The 20,623-nt window shown below is 55.7% G+C and overlaps 6 protein-coding genes across 6 annotated transcripts; 5 read left to right on the top strand and 1 right to left on the bottom strand.

Moving 5' to 3' along the window:
- Window positions 1–136: 136 nt before the first annotated feature.
- On the top strand, window positions 137–550 carry E0L32_007011 (uncharacterized protein; the record flags this gene model as incomplete). The annotated part of the gene is made up of 1 exon (XM_031141708.1): window positions 137–550. The coding sequence occupies one exon, from the start codon at window positions 137–139 to the stop codon at window positions 548–550; it is 414 nt and encodes a 137-aa protein (XP_030994075.1).
- A 2,253-nt stretch (window positions 551–2,803) lies between these two features.
- On the top strand, window positions 2,804–3,805 carry E0L32_007012 (uncharacterized protein; the record flags this gene model as incomplete). The annotated part of the gene is made up of 1 exon (XM_031141709.1): window positions 2,804–3,805. The coding sequence occupies one exon, from the start codon at window positions 2,804–2,806 to the stop codon at window positions 3,803–3,805; it is 1,002 nt and encodes a 333-aa protein (XP_030994076.1).
- Window positions 3,806–6,684: 2,879 nt separating this feature from the next.
- Window positions 6,685–7,903, top strand: E0L32_007013 (uncharacterized protein; the record flags this gene model as incomplete). The annotated part of the gene is made up of 3 exons (XM_031141710.1): window positions 6,685–7,311; window positions 7,374–7,540; window positions 7,609–7,903. The coding sequence occupies 3 exons, from the start codon at window positions 6,685–6,687 to the stop codon at window positions 7,901–7,903; spliced, it is 1,089 nt and encodes a 362-aa protein (XP_030994077.1).
- An 819-nt stretch (window positions 7,904–8,722) lies between these two features.
- On the top strand, window positions 8,723–10,627 carry E0L32_007014 (uncharacterized protein; the record flags this gene model as incomplete). Its single annotated transcript, XM_031141711.1, has 1 exon — window positions 8,723–10,627. The coding sequence occupies one exon, from the start codon at window positions 8,723–8,725 to the stop codon at window positions 10,625–10,627; it is 1,905 nt and encodes a 634-aa protein (XP_030994078.1).
- A 692-nt stretch (window positions 10,628–11,319) lies between these two features.
- On the bottom strand, window positions 11,320–14,850 carry E0L32_007015 (uncharacterized protein; the record flags this gene model as incomplete). Its single annotated transcript, XM_031141712.1, has 7 exons — window positions 11,320–11,584; window positions 11,652–11,742; window positions 11,814–11,904; window positions 11,993–12,344; window positions 13,020–13,256; window positions 13,297–13,577; window positions 13,813–14,850. 7 exons carry the CDS (start codon window positions 14,848–14,850, stop codon window positions 11,320–11,322), a joined length of 2,355 nt encoding a protein of 784 aa, XP_030994079.1.
- A 174-nt stretch (window positions 14,851–15,024) lies between these two features.
- E0L32_007016 (uncharacterized protein) lies at window positions 15,025–20,017 on the top strand (the record flags this gene model as incomplete). Its single annotated transcript, XM_031141714.1, has 11 exons — window positions 15,025–15,388; window positions 15,426–15,667; window positions 15,721–15,880; window positions 15,975–16,117; window positions 16,173–16,369; window positions 16,694–16,979; window positions 17,030–17,101; window positions 17,164–17,362; window positions 17,413–18,042; window positions 18,098–18,692; window positions 18,769–20,017. 11 exons carry the CDS (start codon window positions 15,025–15,027, stop codon window positions 20,015–20,017), a joined length of 4,137 nt encoding a protein of 1,378 aa, XP_030994080.1.
- Between the last annotated feature and the right edge of the window lie 606 nt (window positions 20,018–20,623).

The following is a 20,623-nucleotide window of genomic DNA, read 5'->3' on the forward strand; positions in this document are numbered from 1 at the left end:
GCCGGCATGTGGCAGCATCTAAGGTTCTAGAATGGGGATCTCGATTTCTAATACAGCGGAATTATATACAGCTCGCAGCAGCCCGTCCGTAATTTCACACGCCTTTTCCTCGGTATCACTTTCCATTATTTTATCGATGTCTTCAATTCGCTGGCGTTGCGCAGCATCGGAACAGTTGCAGGGAAACTTTGAATCACACAATGCCCCCTGCTGGACCAGGAATACCATCACATCTTGTGCTGGCATCAACCGTGGTGCCATGGGCCGATATACCGAAGAGGACGAGTTTGATGGTGTCCACCGAACAAAGATGACCAATGACCGACAACGACCTGCGCTGCAGCGCAGGCCTACAGTCCTTCGCCTCGCCTGTCTACGTTGCGCGAAATCAGCAGAGATGTTGTCCACGGACGAAGCAACTACATATGACATGGTTATGATCGGCTTCAACCTATACTACTGCTCTCGCTGTGCCCGGGCTACAGGCTACTGCAGTCCTGTCACTGATGAGCCATCCACGCCGACACTCGAGCGACGAGCAAGCGGCTGATACATACACGATAACTCCTCAACAAACCGTCATCACTCCTATCCACTCGACCTACCCTACTTGCCAATTCTCTACCCGCCTTCTTGCGAGCTCTCACGACTCAACAAGGTGAAGGACATGTCACTGGCGAGCACAATACCGGCATTCCAAATATGAGAGACACGGTACCGCCGCCAAAGGCTTTCAGAGCAGGGCCAGCCTTTCACTCGAGAAAAGGCATTGAAGCTTGAACATACATTGAGGATCACCGGGCAGTGCGTCATGATCAACAGACGGCTCCTGTGTCGGATTGCTTAAAGGGATCTTGTGGATCTGGAAATTACAACCACACCCATGTGGCCATTCTTTTCGATGCTGGATCGTGGAAAAGAAAGGTCAATTTACAGAGCGCTCTGGAGGTGGATACCTGTTTCTATGTGTTCATATCATATATGTATCATCAACGAGGTCCAAGAAACAGGAATATCTAGAGATCATGAAACAATAACGAATAGAAATGAACATAATGATCAGAATCCTCCATGCATGGATCCTGACTTGTCCCCATGGTCAACTCTCAGCGACTTTTAGATACGGTCTGCTCATTGTAACTGTCACTCCAGCGGGATTCGCATTGGCCATGGTGGTAGATCTCGCAAGTACTTGTTCTCTACTCTTTGCCATCAGTATGGCGCATTGTAAAAGTCGTAAATGAACTACACTCGAAGGGTGACTATGGGGAAACGCCAGTTCCACTCTGTGGGGTAGATCCGCCTGTTCCGCAACACTGGTGCAGAGGTCCGCTGAAGACATCCACGCGTACTGTCGAGCCAGTAAGAACGGTATTGATACCGCTGCGGTCTACCCATGCTGACTCATAGACGGAGATGGGCGGAGCATCGTACTACTTGAGCTGCCAAACTCAACTGATTGTCTCAAACGAACCTCTTTAACCCGAGAAAGCCCCTTGTGTCTTTCGCTTTGGTCGTCTTGACTCTGCGCTTGAATTCCGCCATGTAGTCAGCATCGATGTGTAGTCAGCACAGTGAGTTTTATACAGCAATCACTTACCGGTAGCAGCGCAGGCGTTGTTTTGGTCATGCAATGATCGCGGAACCATGCCCTCCGCGATCAGCACTATGCTTTACGGCACATATCTCGGCGACCCGCACTAATTATCTCTATTTCTCTCCTGCCTGTGTTGGAAAGGATATCGCAGGATGAGTAGCTACTTGCCTACGGAAATCAACGGCACTCTTTGATTTAAGTTCAAACTCACCCTTGCATTGTAACACAGTCCTGTCACAACTTGGAATGCCAGTCTTCCCAATCCGGTACGGCAGTCTTGGATCTTGTATAACCTATACGGCAAAGGGATCACTGACAACGGCAAGGTGAGACAAGTGTGTAATACTGACGGCAAACCTCCTTTGTCACAATGCCACAGCAGGGTCCCTACGGCAACAGCACTCCAATTGATCCCTCGGCGCGGGTAGTGCGGCACTGCTTTGTCGGCCGGGGGGGTTACATCGGGATGTCTGCCAACGGGCTCCGGCTCAGAAGACCCTGAAGGAGTGATATAGATCTGACATTCGGGTCCTTGCATTTCCCCTTAAATACCCTCGAGTCCCGCTGGTGAAAGGGGCGAAGACCCCACAATCCCAAGACTCACTCTGTCTCCGGTAGGTTGCCGTATCGGCCATGATTTAACCGCGGTGGCTAAGATCGACATTGATCAATCTAACAAAGTCTACTGGCACCTCAGATGCTTCCCTTTCCTCTGATCATAATTGCCAGACCCATGCCAGATATCTAGCTCAAAGGTCCGCATTGGCGGTCGCCTATCGATTGGAAGAAGAGATGATCGGCGAGTTTGTAGGAACGAATACCCGGAAATGCCTCGTCATGGGCCTCGCTTCTTGGAGATCAGTCACTGTTCTGTGTCTTCTAGCAATATCGAACCGCGTGTTCACATGCATATCCCCGTCAACTAAGACCTACTGAGCCCGGAAACGTGCCTCCTTATGAAGCTGGATGCGCGGATCCTTGGGTATGCCCGAGAATCAAATCATGGGTGGACGAAGTCTTTGGGCATCTCCCCTAACCCACATTCCATTTCATTACGCAATCCTCTCTAAGGATATCCTATAGTAAGGTTGATATAAGCTTGCTACTGCAACTCATAGCTTGATGTGCTTGTGCTCGTTCACCTATCTAGCAGTCAACCAGGTTAGGATCGGGTAGAGAAATACGACGCAAAAAGAGTTGCCCAACATGCGGTCCAGTGCTGCTCATACCATGCTGAGCGTGATAGCAGCGATCCTGCCATCGAGCCTGCTCCTAGCCCCGGTTGCTGCTCACTCACACATCGCCTACGTGGTCGTCGACGGCCTGCTCTACCCTGGCTTCGACCCGAGACGCAAACCCAACCCAGCCAACGTGGTAGGATGGTCAACGACGGTCGAGGACGACGGATTCGTACCGCCGTCCAACTATAGCAAACCCGACATCATCTGCCACTTGAACGGGTCTCCGGCGGCGGCTCACGTCCCCGTCCGGCCTGGAGACAAGATGCACATCCAGTGGAACGGCTGGCCGCTCTCACACGTCGGACCTGTCATGTCGTACCTGGCACCGTGCTCGGGGAAGGCGGGCTGCGCAGATGTGAACAAGACCGCTCTCGAGTTCTTCAAGATCGACGACGGCGCGCCGGTACTGCTGAATAGGACTGGAGGGCCGGGAACGAGGCCCGGCGTGATGGGTCAGTGGGTGACTGACCTCCTCATCGCCGCCAACAATAGCTGGGTGGTCGAGATACCACCGCAGCTGGCCCCAGGAGCCTACGTCCTGCGTCACGAGCTCATCGCCCTGCACTACGCAGCGAGACCGGACGGCACACAGAACTACCCGCAGTGCATCAACCTCTGGGTGGCAGGAGGAAGTGGCGGCAATGGGGTGGCCACCAGCTCGGGGCCAAATCTGAGCGTCGGCAAGGGGTCAGGCGTGCCAGCGACGAGGTTGTACAAGACCACCGACCCAGGCATCTCGGTCGACGTGTCCAAGCCGCTCTCGACCTACATCATACCTGGGCCGCCAGTGGTCAGCGGCGCAGCGCCGGTCCCGATGGCGAGCCAGACCAAGGCTGTGCTCAAGGGCAACGGCACGCCCCTATTGGTCCAGGGCACGACAGCAGTGCCATTTCCGGCGACGACGGCGACCAAAGAGACTGCGAGGAGAAGGGCGGAGATGGTCGGGGGCGCGGGTATAGTCTTGTGAACAGATGGGGGGAAATGCATGTTGATTCGCAGCGAGAGAACCGGGCTTGGGGGGGCATGCCGTGCATTCTGTTGAGAGAGATGGCATCATCCCACTGCCTTAGTAGATGCGAGCGCGGGAATAAAAATACCAGTGCCATATCGGGCCGCAAATTTGCTTTTTATTGTCTGCAAGGGATGCGCTCGAGCAGCCACCGCCGCCGTATTCTTCCTGGTGCGCTCCAATAGTTCGATGTCTACGCAGGTGTTGTGCTCTAGCAGTAAGTGCGGCCGTGACTGCATTTCGGATGGAGCCGGGCTGCGGGAGGGTGTAGTGAAAGGACGCGCAAGGCCGAGCATCACATGCGTTATCGTGAACATTGCAGGCTGGTCTTGTCCGCCGTCCGAGCCCCGACAAGCTGGGGACAGTCAGCCGACATCTAGAAGCGAGTGCATTCAAGATCCTCTATCGCTAGGTCGCCGCACAAGACGTCAATCAGGACTCGCGCTCGAACCCGCAGACCGACGTCCGCCTCTTCGCCGATGACATATCCCTCATGCGATCACAAGGCGCACACAACACTGCATCGGTGAAGGTGCAGCAGGATGCGGGCCTCCCCCGCAAGGTGAAGGCTGCGTTGTGCAAGGCCTACCCCACATCCCATAGCCAGCTTCGGTGGTCTTTTTTCGTTGATCCCATCGTCTGATGATCCTCGGCGCTTCAATGTTGCTGGCAAGAGAGGAAGTGACGTCACACAGAGCCGGAGTCCGCATGCATCGCCAATAGAGGCGGCGGCGTTCTCGGTTGCTCGGCTTATGGCCGGCGAAGTATCAGGTTTTTCAGTGCTGAGATCAGAAGTCAAAAAGTACACATTCAGCTTAGCACTTCTCAGCCCTCCTATGCCAAGTACAGGAACCAGTGAGACGTCAACTCTGACCAAGAATGGTCTGATCGGGAGGAATATGCCGTGCACCAATGCTTACGGGGGCGCGGTGCTTCTGTGAGGATTCAATCCAATCTGCGGCATGGAGTCACGGCGACTACGCCCGACAATGTCATCAGTCGCGGGTCGTCGCCAGACCTGCTCTGACGACACCCGTCGCTTCTTCGAACCAGCTCCAGGCATCAGTTGAGCCGCTTGGCGGGATCTATTGACGATGTCGTTGCCACCCTTGTCCTCTGTGCCAAATGCCGGCGGAAGCCTGCATCTTTCATCTCAGCTTGGGAACTGCCAGTAACGAGATCGACCACCCAAGTACCCTGGCCTTGGGCACGCCGAGGCCAACACTTGCATGCTTGTGCGACGCCCAGGTGTATGACAGGTCGGTCACATGTGCAACATCGCAGCTTTTTCGCTCGCTCTGGCTGACTTCCTACCTGCGGGCCAGGGAAAACGTGGCTGCGTCGCTGCGGCTGCACCTAAGTAGTCCGTCTTGTCCCTCCCCAAAGCAAACTTGAATAGGTTGCGGGCGGGCAAGAGACGGGATGACCGGTTCATGTTGGGCACAGAAGCTGACAAGCAGAATGCGGTGCGATCGCCAGAATATCCGCGATTCCTATTGGATACCAGGCGAACAAGCTTTTTATTCCATCATGTCTCACCAACACGAGCGGGAAAGGAGGGCAGGGAGCTCCCGCCCTCGGGCTCGAGGGATGGTGCCTCGATGTTTCTCCCTACGGAGACGGGCTTGGACCACGTATTTCAATGGGACAAAAACTGGGAAGAGCACACAGGTCCAGCTCAGCCAGCACAGCCCGAGGGGCAGCATGTGGGAGCCAAGGGGAACTGACAATGTGTCTTGGCTGTGGAGGCACTCCACGTCGATCGCCAACCGCTAAGCCAGAGCGAGTTAAGCAGCCAGATCATCGACAGTGAAACTGCCGGATACAATCACATCCACCCACCACCTCTGTTCGTATTGCTGCACCCTTTGCTGGGTTTGCTCCTCGGACCCCTTTCTAAGCTTACTGGGTGGAAATGAGAAATGCACATTACGAGCGGTCTGGACGTACGTTTACCACGTTACCTGGAAATCGCCCTCTTGGCAACACCCCCTCAACCACATTTTATATCCCACTTTGGCCATCTCCCCCTGGCCCCAAAAGATCCAGAGGTCTGTGTGGAGAGGTCTCGTGTCTAAAACGGGTTTATGGTGGCATTTCTCGCTAAACTACGTAAGAGGGCCCCAAGTAATGGACAAGACTCCCGGCTTCTGCTTTTCGCTACTGTCATCACTGCCACACTCCCAAGAAGCCCGAGGACCCTGAAATTCGGGGAATGGTGGACCCTCGCCTTTCCCATTTGTGCAGTCATGCTGTTGTGTAGATGACCCTGCATGTTGACGTACCAAAGGTCCGAAGGGCGGAAGTCAAAAATAAACCGAATTTTAGTGCAGTCTATCGAATGCCATCTCGGCGTTCATCAGCGACGTCTTACACTCCCTGCCCCGTTGCCCAGCTAGCGAGACCCTCGATCCCTTTGGAGGAGACGACCGTTGGCTGTGGGGACTGGCCGCAGGGACTATCCCACACACTAATGACAAACGAGAGTGACGAGCTTCCAAGGGCTGGTCGTACGGGTCCATCATTCTGTAGCCTACACATCCTCGTTCTGTGATCGTCGAGTCGCAGCGATGACGCTGGCGAAGATCATCTCCCCCTTTCGCCGTCTGACCCGTTGTTGGCTCCAGCCAGCTCGGACCTTCGATGTTTCCAAGGGAGCGGATATATGAACATGGGATTGCTCGCTCCTTTCTCGAATCTTGGATCGAATCTTGGAACATCGTGCCCATCACCAGCTCCGTGCTCTGCGATAGACTTCATTCACCCTGGCACTTGTAAATTAATCCAGAGGCCGATCGTCAAGAGTCTTACAACCGCCTTCGTCAATCCGGTCCATCATGCGTTTGGCCAGCGTCTCCGTCGCGCTCTACGGGGCCGCCTCCGTCTCGGCTTTGACCCTCCCATGGCCGCGCGCTGGCAAGTTGGTTGATCTGAGCATCTTTGGGGGCCGATTCGAGACCTTGAAGCCGGAGGAGGCCAAGACGCACAAATCTGGTGCTCCTAACACCATTAGTCCCCCCGAGAACAAGAACAAGGCCACTGCTGCCGGCGCCGATGGCGCGGCCGCCGGCGGATGCGAGAACCCGTCCCTCCGCCCGGAGTGGCGCCAGATGGACGACGCGGGACGGCAGGGCTACATCGACGCCGTCAAGTGCCTCATGGGCCGCCCGTCTGCCGGCGGTGACTTCCCCGGGTCGCAGAACCGATACGAGGACCTCGTCTCGCTCCACCAGCAGCTGACTGGCTCCATCCACATGGTCGGCCAATTCCTGCCGTTCCACCGTTACTACGTCCACGTCTTCGAGTCTCTGCTGCGCGACGAGTGCGGCTATGGTGGGCCCATGCCGTGGTGGGATGAGACGCTGGACGCCGGCAACTTTGGTAACTCGCCCGTCCTCTCTGCGCAATGGTTCGGTACTGCTCCTCCCCTCGTCAACGGACAGGGCGCCTGCGTCAGCGATGGTGTAAGTTTTCGTTCTCCTATGCTCAAACAGTCCCAATCCGGTACTGACATTGACTCTCAAAGGCCTTTGCTGGTCTCACTCTGCACATTGGTCCTGGCGGTGGCCAGTCCGACCACTGCCTCGCCCGTGCTCTGGACGAGTCGCAGACTGCTCAGTGCAACCGCGAGTTTGTCGATAGCTGCAACTCGCATGACAACTATGCCGACATGGAGAGCTGCGCCGAGATGGGGTGAGTCGTTATGCTTTCTTTTGATCTGTGTAACCAGACCGGCACTGACATATCTTCCCCACCCACAGTCCCCACGCCTACGGCCACAACGGCATTGGCGCCGTGATGCAGGACGTGTCTCCCTCCCCCGGTGACCCCGTCTTCTTCCTCCACCACGGCTTCGTCGACCGCAACTGGCGCGCGTGGCAGAACGCCGACCCTGCCAACCGCCTGTACCAGATCGGCGGCTACAGCAACACCCAAGACCCCAAGCAGCCCCTCACTCTCGACTATGTTCTCACGTCCAAGGGCATTCGGCCTGATGTCAGAGTCAACGAGGTTATGGATACGAAGGGCGCCTATCTTTGCTACGACTACTTGTAAATTATAATGTCTTATTCGTGACGCTCGCTTTCTCGGCATGATCGCATCTTGTGGGAAGAGATCCGGAGTATTTATCTGCACACCGAAGAGATTGTATGGATGGGGAGATATACCCGTGGAAAGCGCTTCACTTGCTTTTGGTTATAGGGGGGTGTCAACTACTTTTACACACTACGACATGGCTTGTCAACAATTAAGTTCTAATCGCATCGCTTACCGCATTCAATAACATCATTCTATTATGATCATTCGATGCTGACTCCGTTGCCTGTCAACGCTGCACGTCAGCTTACCCGTACGCGCCTGAAGACGTAGTCCGACTCCAGCTCCCAGTCATCCGGCGCAAGACCCTTTCAGCTTCAGTTCCGTCCCACCATATCCAAATTACCGTTGAGCCTCCCACCTCTTCTCGGTTCTTGGCGCTTGGACTGGGAAGTGGCTCGCCAGCACCAATATTTGCTGCAGTGTCAAGGAATCCCATGCTTATTGCGACGCATAAGTGAAGGCTTCTGGCCAATGGGCTCCGATCTGCCCCTGGTCACTGCGTTTACATTTAGGCTTAAACACCTTACTGGCAGGCTGACAGGGCTAGATCTTCCATGGAATTCTTCCAAAGTTGCGATGTTCTCCGCAATAATCCGGGACTTGATATAGTGGTTGCCCCTCACTGGTCGTCAAAATTTCCGGTAAAGTGATGTCGTACAGCCCTGAGCAGAGTATAAACATGGCCAGAGCTGTCTCGAGCTCCCCGGGCGCTGGAGCTGCCGCAAGGGCTCCCCTCTCTTCGCATGCTCCTGGTTGGCCATTTCTCCATTCAACATGCGTCAATACCTCTTGAGCGCGCTCCTCGCTTCTGCAGCGGGCACCGTCCTCGCGGACGACCCGGCCGTCGAGTCCTATGACTACATCGTCGTCGGCTCCGGCCCCGGCGGCGGCCCGCTGGCCAGCGACCTCGCCCGCGCCGGCTACTCGACGCTGCTCATCGAGGCCGGCGACGACCAAGGCAGCAACAAGGTCTACTCCGAGCTCAACAACTTCAACACGGCCGGCAACGACGAGCGCTCGCTGTGGAACTTTTGGGTCAAGCACTCGGACGACCCGGAGCGCGAGCGCAAGTTTGAGCACTACGTCTACCGCCAGGAGAACGGCTCGTACTACATCGGGCTGGACCCGCCCGCCGGGGCCAAGCCGCTCGGCATCCAGTACCCGCGGGCCGGCACGCTGGGCGGGTGCGCCATGCACAACGCCGGCGTGTGCTCGCTGGCCCAGGACGACGACTGGAACATCATCGTCAACAAGACGGGCGACACGAGCTGGGAGGCGCCCAAGATGCGCAAGTATCTCATCCAGGTCGAGAAGAACCTGTACGTGACGAACGGCAGCACGCCTGATCACGGCTTCAATGGTGAGTTCCACTATTCTTCTTTGGCGCAATCGAACGATAGCGATGGTAAGGCTTACGTGTCTGGCACAGGCTTCCTCTCAATTGACACCAGCGATGCTCGCTGGGCCAGGCAGAAAAACATGCCTGCTGTCAAGATCCTGCAGGAGATGGCCAAGCTAACTGGTCAGAATGAGTCTGACGTTGCGAACCTCGTGACCAAGGACATCCTGGGGAATTACCCCAACAAGGATGAGCAGAGCAGCTTCTACGCCATGGCTCAGCACATGGACGCCCTGGGCCGACGCTCCAGCCCCAACACCTACATCCGGGCGACGCTCAACGACCCGGCCAAGTACCCGCTGACCGTGAAGCTCAATTCCCTCGTGACAAAGGTGCTCTTTTCTAAAGAGGGCGAGACGCCCGTCGCGACTGGCGTCGAGGTCATGCAAGGCAAGTCGGTCTACCGTGCCGACCCGCGCAACAAGCCCGACACCAAGGGCCCCCTGGTCCAGTACAAGGCCAAGAAGGAAGTCATCGTCTCGGGCGGCACCTTCAACAGCCCCCAGATCCTGAAGCTCAGCGGCATCGGCCCCGCCGACGAGCTCAAGAAGTTCAACATCACCGTCGTCAAGGACCTGCCCGGCGTTGGCGAGAACCTCGACGACAACTACGAGGGCAGCCTGCTCGCGCTCGGCAAGTCGCCCGTCGGCGGCGGCTTCATCACCATGCTCTACCGCACGCCCAACGCGCCGACCAAGAAGCGCAACATCTTCACCTGGTGCGGGCCCTTCTCCTTCGAGGGGTTCTGGCCCGGCTTCCCGACCGACTACGGCCAGAACGAGTACGAGTGCGCCATGGTCAAGATCGGCACGACGAGCCGCGCGGGCTACGTGCGCCTGACCAGCGCGGACCCGCGGGACCCGCCCGACATCAACTTCCGCTTCTTCGAGAAGAACGGCGAGCAGGACCTGCAGGAGTTCGTCGACAGCGCCAACCTGCTGCGCAAGGCCTGGCAGGCCGCCGGCGACGCCGTCCTGCCCTTCAACGAGAAGCACCCGTGCCCCGGCACCGGCGCCGGCAACTGCACCGACGCCGAGCAGCGCGAGATGATCAAGACGCAGGCCTACTCGCACCACGCGACGTCGACGTGCGCCATCGGCGGCGACGACGACAAGATGGCCGTGCTCGACTCCAGGTTCCGCGTGCGCGGCGTCAAGGGCCTGCGCGTCGTCGACGCCTCCTCGTTCCCCGTCGTGCCCGGCGCTTTCCCCGTGCTGCCGACCATGATGCTCTCTGCCAAGGCGGCAGAGGTGATTATTGCCGAGGCTGGCAAGGTTTGACTGCAGAGAGTTGACAAGGGCCTTAGTGACAAAAAGGGTTTTCATTTTTTTGTTGGTTGCTAGTAGATACAACAATCACGTTCAAATGATAGTGTGTTAAGATATGAAAGTAGTAAACCCCTGATCAAATGGGGACGTGAAGTAGTTTACAGAAGTTTCCTAAACGAGAAAACAGCCATGTTGCAGGCTTGAAGGGCTCCGGTTTAGAGACAACCCCCGGCCCGAATTCAATGCTTCTCATGGGCATTATTTGTTCTAGAAAAGAAAACGAGACAGAAAGTGCTAAGGCTATCATCCATCACCTGGCGCCAGCCTCGTCGGGACTGGGTACAGAGGCATCCCGTCATAGCTTGCCCCGGGTTGCCTAAGCTGGTAGTTCGTGCACAGGCGGGCGCCTCATGAACTTCCAGTTCTCCACGTGTTGGGGCCGATCCTTCCAACTCTTATAGAACACTGCACCGGTAGTTGTACCGACTCCAGATTCGCCATTTGCTCGAAGCCTCTTCGTCTTGAACTTCGGGAGCGGCATTGCTCCTCTGGCCGGGAAGAAGCCCGCTCTCAGCTAGCGGAGGAGCTGAAGACCAATGCACGCACCTCAACGCTCCTTCTCGGCTTGGCATCTACGGGGGCATCGGGCATTCGGAAAGATCCATGCGGGCAGCCTGTGGCGTTGTGAGCTTCTCATACATCCATCATCGCGCGGCGGGAAGAGAGGACTGACACTTTGCCTTGGCCGCGGGATCGGAGTCAAACATCGTCAGCATGAGCACCTCGTCCGGCCGGTGGCCGCTGAGATAATACCACTCTTGGGCCTCGCTGAAGTGGACCATGTACGACTCGCCCTGGAAGGATTGTCTGATGTTGTCTGATGGAACCAGGTCCTTGGCCGGGACCGTTGACCCGTCACAGACGGCGAGAGGATGGTCCTCCACAGGAAAGAGGAGCGGCTTCCATAGGCTGCCCCAGAAAGGTACATGAGCCATGCGAAAGAAAGCACAGGATTCCAACTGCCCGCAGAACTCACTCGATGATTCGGACGCGGCCCTGTAGAAGTTCGGCTGCATCGTCGCCGAGCTGCGGCAAGATGCGATGCAACACACCAGTCGGGCTTTGATCTGAACAGAAGTAAGCAGATTGCATGTGCGTGCGCTGCCCCAGGGTAGGGTAGGCTTCAGGAAGAACTTACCAACACGGACAGACATGGCCGGGAGGATGAACTCTGTCGAGTCATTAAGGTCTAACTTCTCGTGATTTGCCTCTTTGTCGGTGCTGCGTACCTAAGCATGCGTCGATCAAGCAAATTAGTCAGAATACTGCTCCGAGAATTCGTAGTGCTCAAGATCATGATGTTAAGACCCTGCTTACCTGCCAGTCGAAGAAGAACACTTGGTGGATACTCGGGTCCTCCTCCTTGGGGAGGGCCTCCATCTCGGCGTAATAGTCGCGTTCTACCACCTCCCGGCGGTTGATATCCTTGTATTCAACGCTAGACACAAAATTGCGGACGGTGAAGCCTTGATCGTCGAGAGACGGTGGAACATCACGCTTGCGGATGTCACGGAGCTTCACCGAGACGTCCTCAAAGATCAAGTTGCTCTGTCGATCGTCTTTGGCGTCGGGCGGTAGATTGACGAATAGCTGAAACGGCTTCTCTCTCTGATCCAGTTCCAGACGTTCCAGGAAGCTCATAGTCGCCGTGATAACCATCTTGGAGGGGCTGGAGGTACAGTAGCCGTTCGTATGGGCGAAGGGAAGAGACGCAACAACTTGTCACCGAACTGGACAGCCCTTTGCCAGGCTTGGTTCTGGGTCCGCTGGAAGAAGGGAGTGCGGAGTAGGAAAGGGCCCCGGGTGACGGGACATGAGCAGGTGAGTGGCAAAAGACAGCCAGGCGTGGGATACTGAGCCTGTTTGCTGACCGAGGCGCGTGCACTACACTATCTGCCTAAGTATTCTAGCCCATTTGTCACTGGCAAGGCTCTACGTGACCACCATCCTCCTGCCTCCGTGCTATCAGTATGTGGTCCACTCACATAAAGACAGGCCAACTGCACTCTACGATGCATCATGCAGTGTTGCGTTCGCTTGCCTGATTGCCAATCACACAGATCCATGATGTATGGTCATGATAACACCGAAAAAATCAGTAGGTATGTAGTGTTATAACCTCTACTGGCTAATAGGTCGCTTCATGTCGCCCGACTTATACTTAAGCCATTCTCTCCACCCGCCCAGTCCACTTGTGATATCCTGCTCCATTACAAGAAACCTTTCTTATCCAGTCTTCTCTCATGTCAGACATCCATCCCAGAAACACAAGCCAGTGCTTCTCTTTCTCCCTATACAGGCCGCTTCAACAGAGAGCATGAACAATCACAGATCCACATCTCACACCTTTACTGCAGCAGTGAAGCGCTTGTCGGCCTTATTGGCGTGTTGTCTGTCGACAGCGTGCTCCTCGGCTTGTCTGCCCTGTTGCTTGACAAACTGGTCGCGTAAGGGGAACTCTTCGGCTGGTTTGTCGGCGTTCTTCTCCCTTGGGTCGACGATTTTTCCGTCCACAATCTCGTCCTCTTGGTCGGACATCTCCTCGTATCCCATGTCGTTGATGTAGGTATGGTATCGCCGTCTTCAATGCACAATTGAATTGGTAGTTGTCTACCACCCACTCGGGCAGATAGAGCGAATCGCGGCGATCGACGGCATGTCGAACGTCGTCCGGAATGCCGGCTGCGTACTTCTGGATGAGCTGGAAACAGTCCGAGTTCTTCCAGCCTCTTTTGACGTGCGAGAGCTTGCTATTCCGGTGGATGAACTCGTTTAGCTGGTAAACAAGCTCATCGGACATTGCTGGGTCTCGGCCAGCAAAGAGGTGGGAGGGAAACCGGTCGGGGCCGGGCCGGGGAATCGGAATAAGGCCGGGAAAGAAGAAAAGGAGGTGAATCTGCCTCTATTCTCCTTCAAGGCGTCGGCCTTGAAGAAAAATTATGAGAAACTTCTTGCTAACCAGGTGCCAGCTTGGGTACTATTGCCAACCTACTCTCTACAAAAGAGTTAGTTCTCCTCACAGGTGGGCGTCTGCAGCGGATGAGTACTTAGATTGGCATCAGAGCAATTTTCAATTTCGGTGCTCTACGTGCGTGTTTGGCTGCTCGCCTCCTATGCTAGGCCTGCTTGGCAAATACCTCTCCCTTGGGCTCATCTCGCGCATATACCCAGAAAATGCTCTTGATAGTACCGTCCTCCCCGGCCTGGAAGGTGATCCTGCGGAAGTCGGCCGACAGCTGAGGAAACATGGCCCTCTTTGCCTCGGCGTCCCGGTTGCAAGCCCAGGCAAACACATCGTCGTGGTAATGCTTCAGGTCATAGTATGTGCCAGGAAGGTCGTTCAAGCGCATGCGCAGTCCGTCTCCGTCTTCTGAGACTGAGACGGCCAGGACGAGGTTGCCCATCGCGTTGGAGTATCTGCCCACGTAAGCATCCAGGGGCTTGTGCGAAGTGCCCTCCTTTCTCTCAGACTCCAACTGAGCAGCGGTCCGCAGCGGGCCGTTGATGGAGGACGCCTTGCACTCTCTGACGAGGGACACAAAGTCTACCTTGTCATCCGACCCCAGGATTGTGTTCAGGATGAGACCGCCGACGTAATCGGGGAGATCGGCGAAGGAGAGCGTATTGCCTAGGATCACGATGGCCGTGTGAGTGCTAGGGACGAGATGGACCGACGAAATGTAGCCAGGCATGTTTCCGTTGTGGTAGGCAATCGAAGTCGGGGACACACCGCGACCAATGACAGGGTTCTGCTTGACGCGCCCGTCGTTGATGCCAATCCAGCCAATGTCGTTTGGAAGCTCGGTCAAGAACCACCCCAGTCCGTACTCTGTATTGCCCTTCTTGTTGTACGAAGTGAAGAGGGTGACGACCTCTTTGAAGGGACTGCCGGGCGTGCTCGCCAGACCTGTCTCTCTCTGGTCCGAGAGAGCCGAGAGAAGAGAATCGTAAAGGATAAGCAGATCATGGACAGTGCTCTTCAGGCCGGCGGCTCCACACAGAAGGCTGCCGTTTCCGATTCTAGGGTTGGGCACCTCAAACGGAGTGCCATCACTCAGCGTTATGTGGGCATTGGCGAAGTTGTCCTGGGATGGTGTGGCCCAAGTGGTCCTCTTCAGACCCAGCGGCTTGAAGAAAGTGTCCCGCATGAACTCCTCCAGAGGTTTTCCGGTCATTTTTTCAATGAGCAGCACCGCAACGGCGTACGTCCAATTGTTGTACTTGATCGTAGTGCGAAACTCGGCCAGCCTGTTCAAGTCACCCAGAACATTGATAGCTTCATTGGGGGGGAGGAGCAGTTCTTGTTGCATCTGGGCCCAATAGTTCATGCGCATGGCCAGTCCCATCCGATGTGCCAACAGATCGACAAGAGTGGCCTCGGACTCGACATCCCCGTTGCGCTGGTGGAATCGAGGCTCAAGGTCCAGGTCCTGAAGGCGGCTCTCCCACTCCAGCTTGCCATCGGCGACCAGAACGCCGAGACAGGCGGTGACGAGGGCCTTGGACAGAGAGCCCAGGTGGTAGATGGTGTCGTCGTCAGGCGCTTCTTTGGTACGGAGGTTGCGGTATCCGTAGTGCGACGAGTGGACCAGCTCCTTCTGGTGGATGACGCCGATCGAGAGGCTGGCGGAGCCAGCTTCGCCGACGAGCTCCTGGATCTGGTCGCGCAACGCGTTGAGACGCTGACGGACGTCGGGAAGAAAAGGACCCATGGTGAAATTGAAGCCGACGCACTGCTTGGAAACAAGAGCCAGCCAGGCGAGCTTCATCGACGACGACGAGGAGGACGACGACGACGAAGAGGAGGACGAGGATGACGAGGAGGACGAGGAGGACGAAGAGGACGAGGAGGACGAAGAGGACGAGGAGGACGAAGAGGACGAGGAGGACGAAGAGGACGAAGAGGACGAGGAGGATGAAGAGGACGAAGAGGATGAGGAGGATGAGGAGGACGAGGATGAGGCAGCGCAACGGGAAGTCGCTAAGACGAAAGTGAATTGGAATCTTGAGCCGCCCACTATTGTACAACGTACAACAACATGAAGCTTTGGGAAGGCGGCAACCCCAAGCCACCTGCCGTTCCCATTCGACTGCCCCCGCCCGCCCCCACTGACGCCCGACTACAGTGTGTGTTTCCAGCCTGCCACACATCCACCACTCAACTTTACACAGGTACCTTACGCAATGCCACCTATTACCTACATTGTAAGTTACCTAGGTACTCACAGTACCTTACGGGGGCAAGGGTTGCTGCAGTCTGTTCCTTCCACGTGTTTGCACCACTTCTAATTTTCAACAGATGCTCCTTCAGACAGGCTTTTTGACGCGGTGAACAGGACCTTTGACATGCTGAACAGCCTGTTATTTTCACACCATGTTGGTGTGAGCCTGTTCAAAAGATTTGTCCTGTTCGAATGCCTGTTTAGAAATACCCTTCACCCGGTAAGGTACTTACTCACCGAGAGTATGCGGTGCTGTCAAAGTGACACCCGTCAAGGAAATCACCCCCCTCACTTCGTACAACAAGAAGGGCAATACAGAGTACAGACTGAGGTGGTTCTTGACCGAGCTTCCAAACGACATTGGCTGGATTGGCATCAACGACGGGCACGTCAAGCAGAACCCTATCATTGGCCGCGGTGTGTCCCCGACTTCGATTCGCCTTCTAGCACTCAAGGAAATTCGTCCGCGGCCGTATGTCATGTCATAGAAGACTACGCGTTGGGGTTGCATTCACTTCTCCTCCCAAAATAGCCTTGGCCGTCGCCAGACATAACGCCCAGTCCCCAAAATGGCCCCCTAATACATCCATATCAAGCCTAAGATATGATGGTGTACACATCGAGACATATCATCCAAGTAACATGCGGTCGCCATCCGAAGGAGACAATTGAGGCCCATCACCTGCCTCGCTGAGGCCGGCGAACACCAGTTTGCAGGTGAGTATCAGCACCCTATCTGCTCCATCCGTCGTTGTCGTGATACAAATCGTCCTTACAAGACACCTCCGCATCCCAGCTCATCGTCGCTGGGTCTCTCATCTCCAACTATCAGGCTAGCAAGAGCTGAAATGCCACTTGCACAACCCGTCATGGACCCGGGCCCGCCCCAACCCAACGCTCAGGAGCTGTGGCGGCAGACCTACGGAAAGATCGAGACCGAGCTTAGGGAGCTGGAGGGAGAGCTCAGGAGGCTCGGCCACCACGGCATTATTCATTACAACAGCATCAATAACCGTGAGGCTTTCCTGGCGGGCATAGCGGATCTCTGTGATACCTACCCAGACCAGAAAGCCGCCACTCTGGTGCGAGAAAAGATCAACCCCAGAGTTACCCACTGCTGTCCTTTGAGAAGGCAATTTCTCTCTCGGCCCAGATGTCCACGCCTTCCGCATTAGTCTGGTCCGGCACACTGGTCGTCCTCCAAGTAAGTCCCTATCTTTTCCCGGCCGAACCTCGCTATCGTGTTGAGATTGTGCTGACCAGCAGGCCGCGTGTCGGTTCACGACACACCTGAACGAGATTATCGATGCTTTTTCCCGTTTCTACGATGCGCTCCCCCGGTTCGATGAGTACCTCGAGATCTACTCGGGCGAGATTCGCCTCGTCTACCAGCTGCGCAAGCTATTCGAAGACTACGGCAGGCTATGTATTCAGGCGTTGAAATGGATGACGAAGAAGCCGATTGGTAAGTGCTCTTGGGAGGATTTGATATTGAGGGAAACAACACCCCGGCAGCCTTATGCTTCGTCATGCTGATACCTCATACCTCTCGATATCAAGTGAACTTGATCAAGACTATTGTCTCCTCTGGGCCACAGGACAAGCTGCACGCCATCATAGTATCAATGGAACAGCACAAGAATGCCTTCAAGGATGAGGCGGAACTTATTTTACATAAGCGACTATCAGACCCCGGCCGCAACGCAGGCCGCCCGGATTCCTCGCGCGTTCGGCCGCAGTCGTTGGCCAAGCTGCCGGCCTTCATCGTTGTTGGTCGCCGCGACCGCAGATTCCTAGGCCGGGATACCATTTTGAACACTATCCACACCAACCTCGGCACCGAGAAGACCGGAGAAACGGCCGAGGCCAAGTCCATCCTCGTGCATGGCTTGAGTGGCATTGGCAAGACGTCGACGGCGCTCGAGTACACGTACAGATACAAGGGAGACTATGATAGCATCTACTGGCTGACGGCCGAGACCAAGTCAGACCTCGTTCGCTCTTGGGCCCTGATTGTCTCGAGGCTTCGTTCGCTCGGGCACATCGATCCCGGCTCCGAGTCTGGTGAGGAAACAGGTGTTTATGACGCTCGGGACTGGTTTGAGAACACAAGTGAGCTTGCACCCCAATTCGCGTCTTCTACAAGTAAGAGTTGCAGTTGGGGGTGGAGAGGGCTATCGGGCTGACGTGCCTACTTTAGACCAGAAGTGGCTCCTCGTCTTCGACAACGTTGAGCACTGGGGCCTGATTTCCAACTACTGGCCCAAGGCTGCTCGAGAGCATTCTGCCATCATCGTCACCTCGCAGAACCAAGAATTCAGACGCCAGACCACTTTCGAATGCCTCCTTCCAGATCTCTCCGTCGACGAGGGTTCTGAGCTTCTGATGTCTTATGCCTACAATGATCTAGACAGGCCTGATGATCAGGGCGCCTCCGAAGACGCATCCCGCAAGATCGCAGAAATGTTCGGCGGACTGCCTCTAGCCATCGCCCACATAGGCGGTTACGTGGGCGACGCCCATTGCACCCCGGTCCAGTTCATCGAGATTCTAGAGCAGAGATACCGGTCGCTTTGGGAGTGCGATTTGACCGTGTCCAACCCCTCGGTCGCTAAGCTGAAGCTCATTGCCGATGTCGCATTGCAGGAGCTCCCTGCCGAGGCAAAGACGTTGTTATACGCCATGGCTTTCCTCAACACGGACACCATTCACGCGGCGATGTTCACAGGGAGTGGCACTGACATAGCCGCTAGAGCTAGTGGCGCGAATCCGCCGTACGCCTGTTCCCAAGGAGAGTGAGTTCGCGACCCTTCCGATATCTCAAGGTATCCCACCCCCGTTTGAGACAATGATTAACAGATGCTGCGGCAGGTTTTATGAATACGTCAGGCGTCTCATCAAAAGAGCACTTCTCCGCGCAGACAGCGAGGCGAAGGATACCTACTTGATGCACAGGGCCCTACAGAGGGCAATTCTATACAACCTCGACGACGTCCCCGCCGGTCGGTCTGGTGCTTTCTGGGCAGCTTTCTCAGCCGTGCGACACATCACGCCGTCTGCGTCACCGATCCAGGTACCGAACCCGAAGCTGTGGCCAGACTTTGAGAGGGCAGTACCGCACATCATGGCGTTGGAGACGGCGTTTTCCCAAGCACGGCCGCCAATGGAGGGATCCATCGAGTTTGCGCGCCTGCTTTACGACGCTGGCTTCAATGCGTACGAGCGGGAATCGAGTCGTGATGGGCTTCGCCTACTCGAAACGGCCGAGACAATCCTGAAAGCGCTAGAGCATGACCAAGGAAGCAAGCTGCGGGCCGATATCCACGCCATCATTGCCGTTGTCTGCGACAACATAGGTATCAGTGAAAGAGAAAAGGCTTTGCGCCACCGTCAAGACGCTATTCCTATCCGGCAAGCCATCTGGCAGAAGGAGTCGCAGAGGGGATCACAGAGCACCACGGCCAGAGAGTCGGACATCTTGCTTCACAATGCCCTGAACGACACAGCCGAGTCGTACCTTCAGTATTACGACTTTGCGAGAGCCAATCAACTCATCGAGCGGTGCTACCAGAGGTATCAGACCTGGGGCACTGAACAGGAGTACCCGTTTGAGTACGGCAAGTACTATCGGAATAAGGGCACCGTCCTTTGCCTTCAGCGGCTCTTCTCCGAAGCGATCAAGTCGGCTTCACGGGCCACCGAGCTGCAGAAGCGAGACACGGGAATTGGCCCGCGCTACTTATACTACAGACAGGATCTGGCTGGCATTCTACTGCAATCAGGAGACGTAGAAGGCTCGCTCAGGCTTCATCTGGAGATATACCAGGAGAGAGAGAAGATCTGCGGGAAGTTCCACGACGTCACGCTCCAGAGCTCGTATGCGGTAGGCGCCATGTATTACCACCTAGGCAATATGCCTGAAGCAGAGTACGAGGCCCCTTCATATCACCCTGCACAGTCGTCAGCTAACATTCTCCGCTTCGGCCAGAAGATGGTTTCAAAAAACTCTGAGACGTGCGGTACGGACGCAGTGGCCGGACGAGCCGCTATGCCGGGCTCAGTTCCACCTTTCCAGAGTCTTAGACCGCCAGACACTCCAGGCCGACTCCGGTTACGATGACAGCCCGGGCCTGGTCATGCAAAGGCGGGCCGAGGCAGAAGACCTGAGGACAAAGGCAAGAGCCACACTAGACAGGCTGCTGAAGCATCACATCCCGGGCTATCTCCAAGGTGCCGAAGTAGACGAGCTCGCTCGTTTTGATCATTTGCAAGCGACATTCCGTGGGCGGTGGACGGGCATGACATTGCTGCAGCACATTCCCATAGAGCCTGGCAAGGCCATGGCCGAAGGGTGAGAATGGGTGGGGGTGCTTGTGTGTTGGAGATGAGGGAGAGAGGAGCCATAGTTGGTTTGGCAGGGTTTGGATTACTTGTGGGAAGTGATATTCAACGATCATTCGATGTATACATGGCAATGACCAAATGCAAAATTCAATCTCGAAAGGCCACGTCTCCATTGGGAAGAACTCTACAGTACCTAGGTAGCAACGTTGGATCAAGCTGTTACGATAGACTGACTTGATATATTGTCCACTGTTGCAATGCGATTGTCTCAGATATAATCACTGCCACAAAGACACTGAGCACATTGATCTCATTCGAATCTGGCGTGCGAAGCCGTGTAAAGTCCTTGCGGCATCAAAGCCCCCCCAATAAACCTCCGGCA

The sequence above is a fragment of the Thyridium curvatum genome (assembly GCF_004353045.1).
Source record: "Thyridium curvatum strain D216 chromosome Unknown NODE_41_length_360454_cov_79.457556, whole genome shotgun sequence".
Classification (NCBI taxonomy): Eukaryota; Fungi; Ascomycota; class Sordariomycetes; order Thyridiales; family Thyridiaceae; genus Thyridium; species Thyridium curvatum.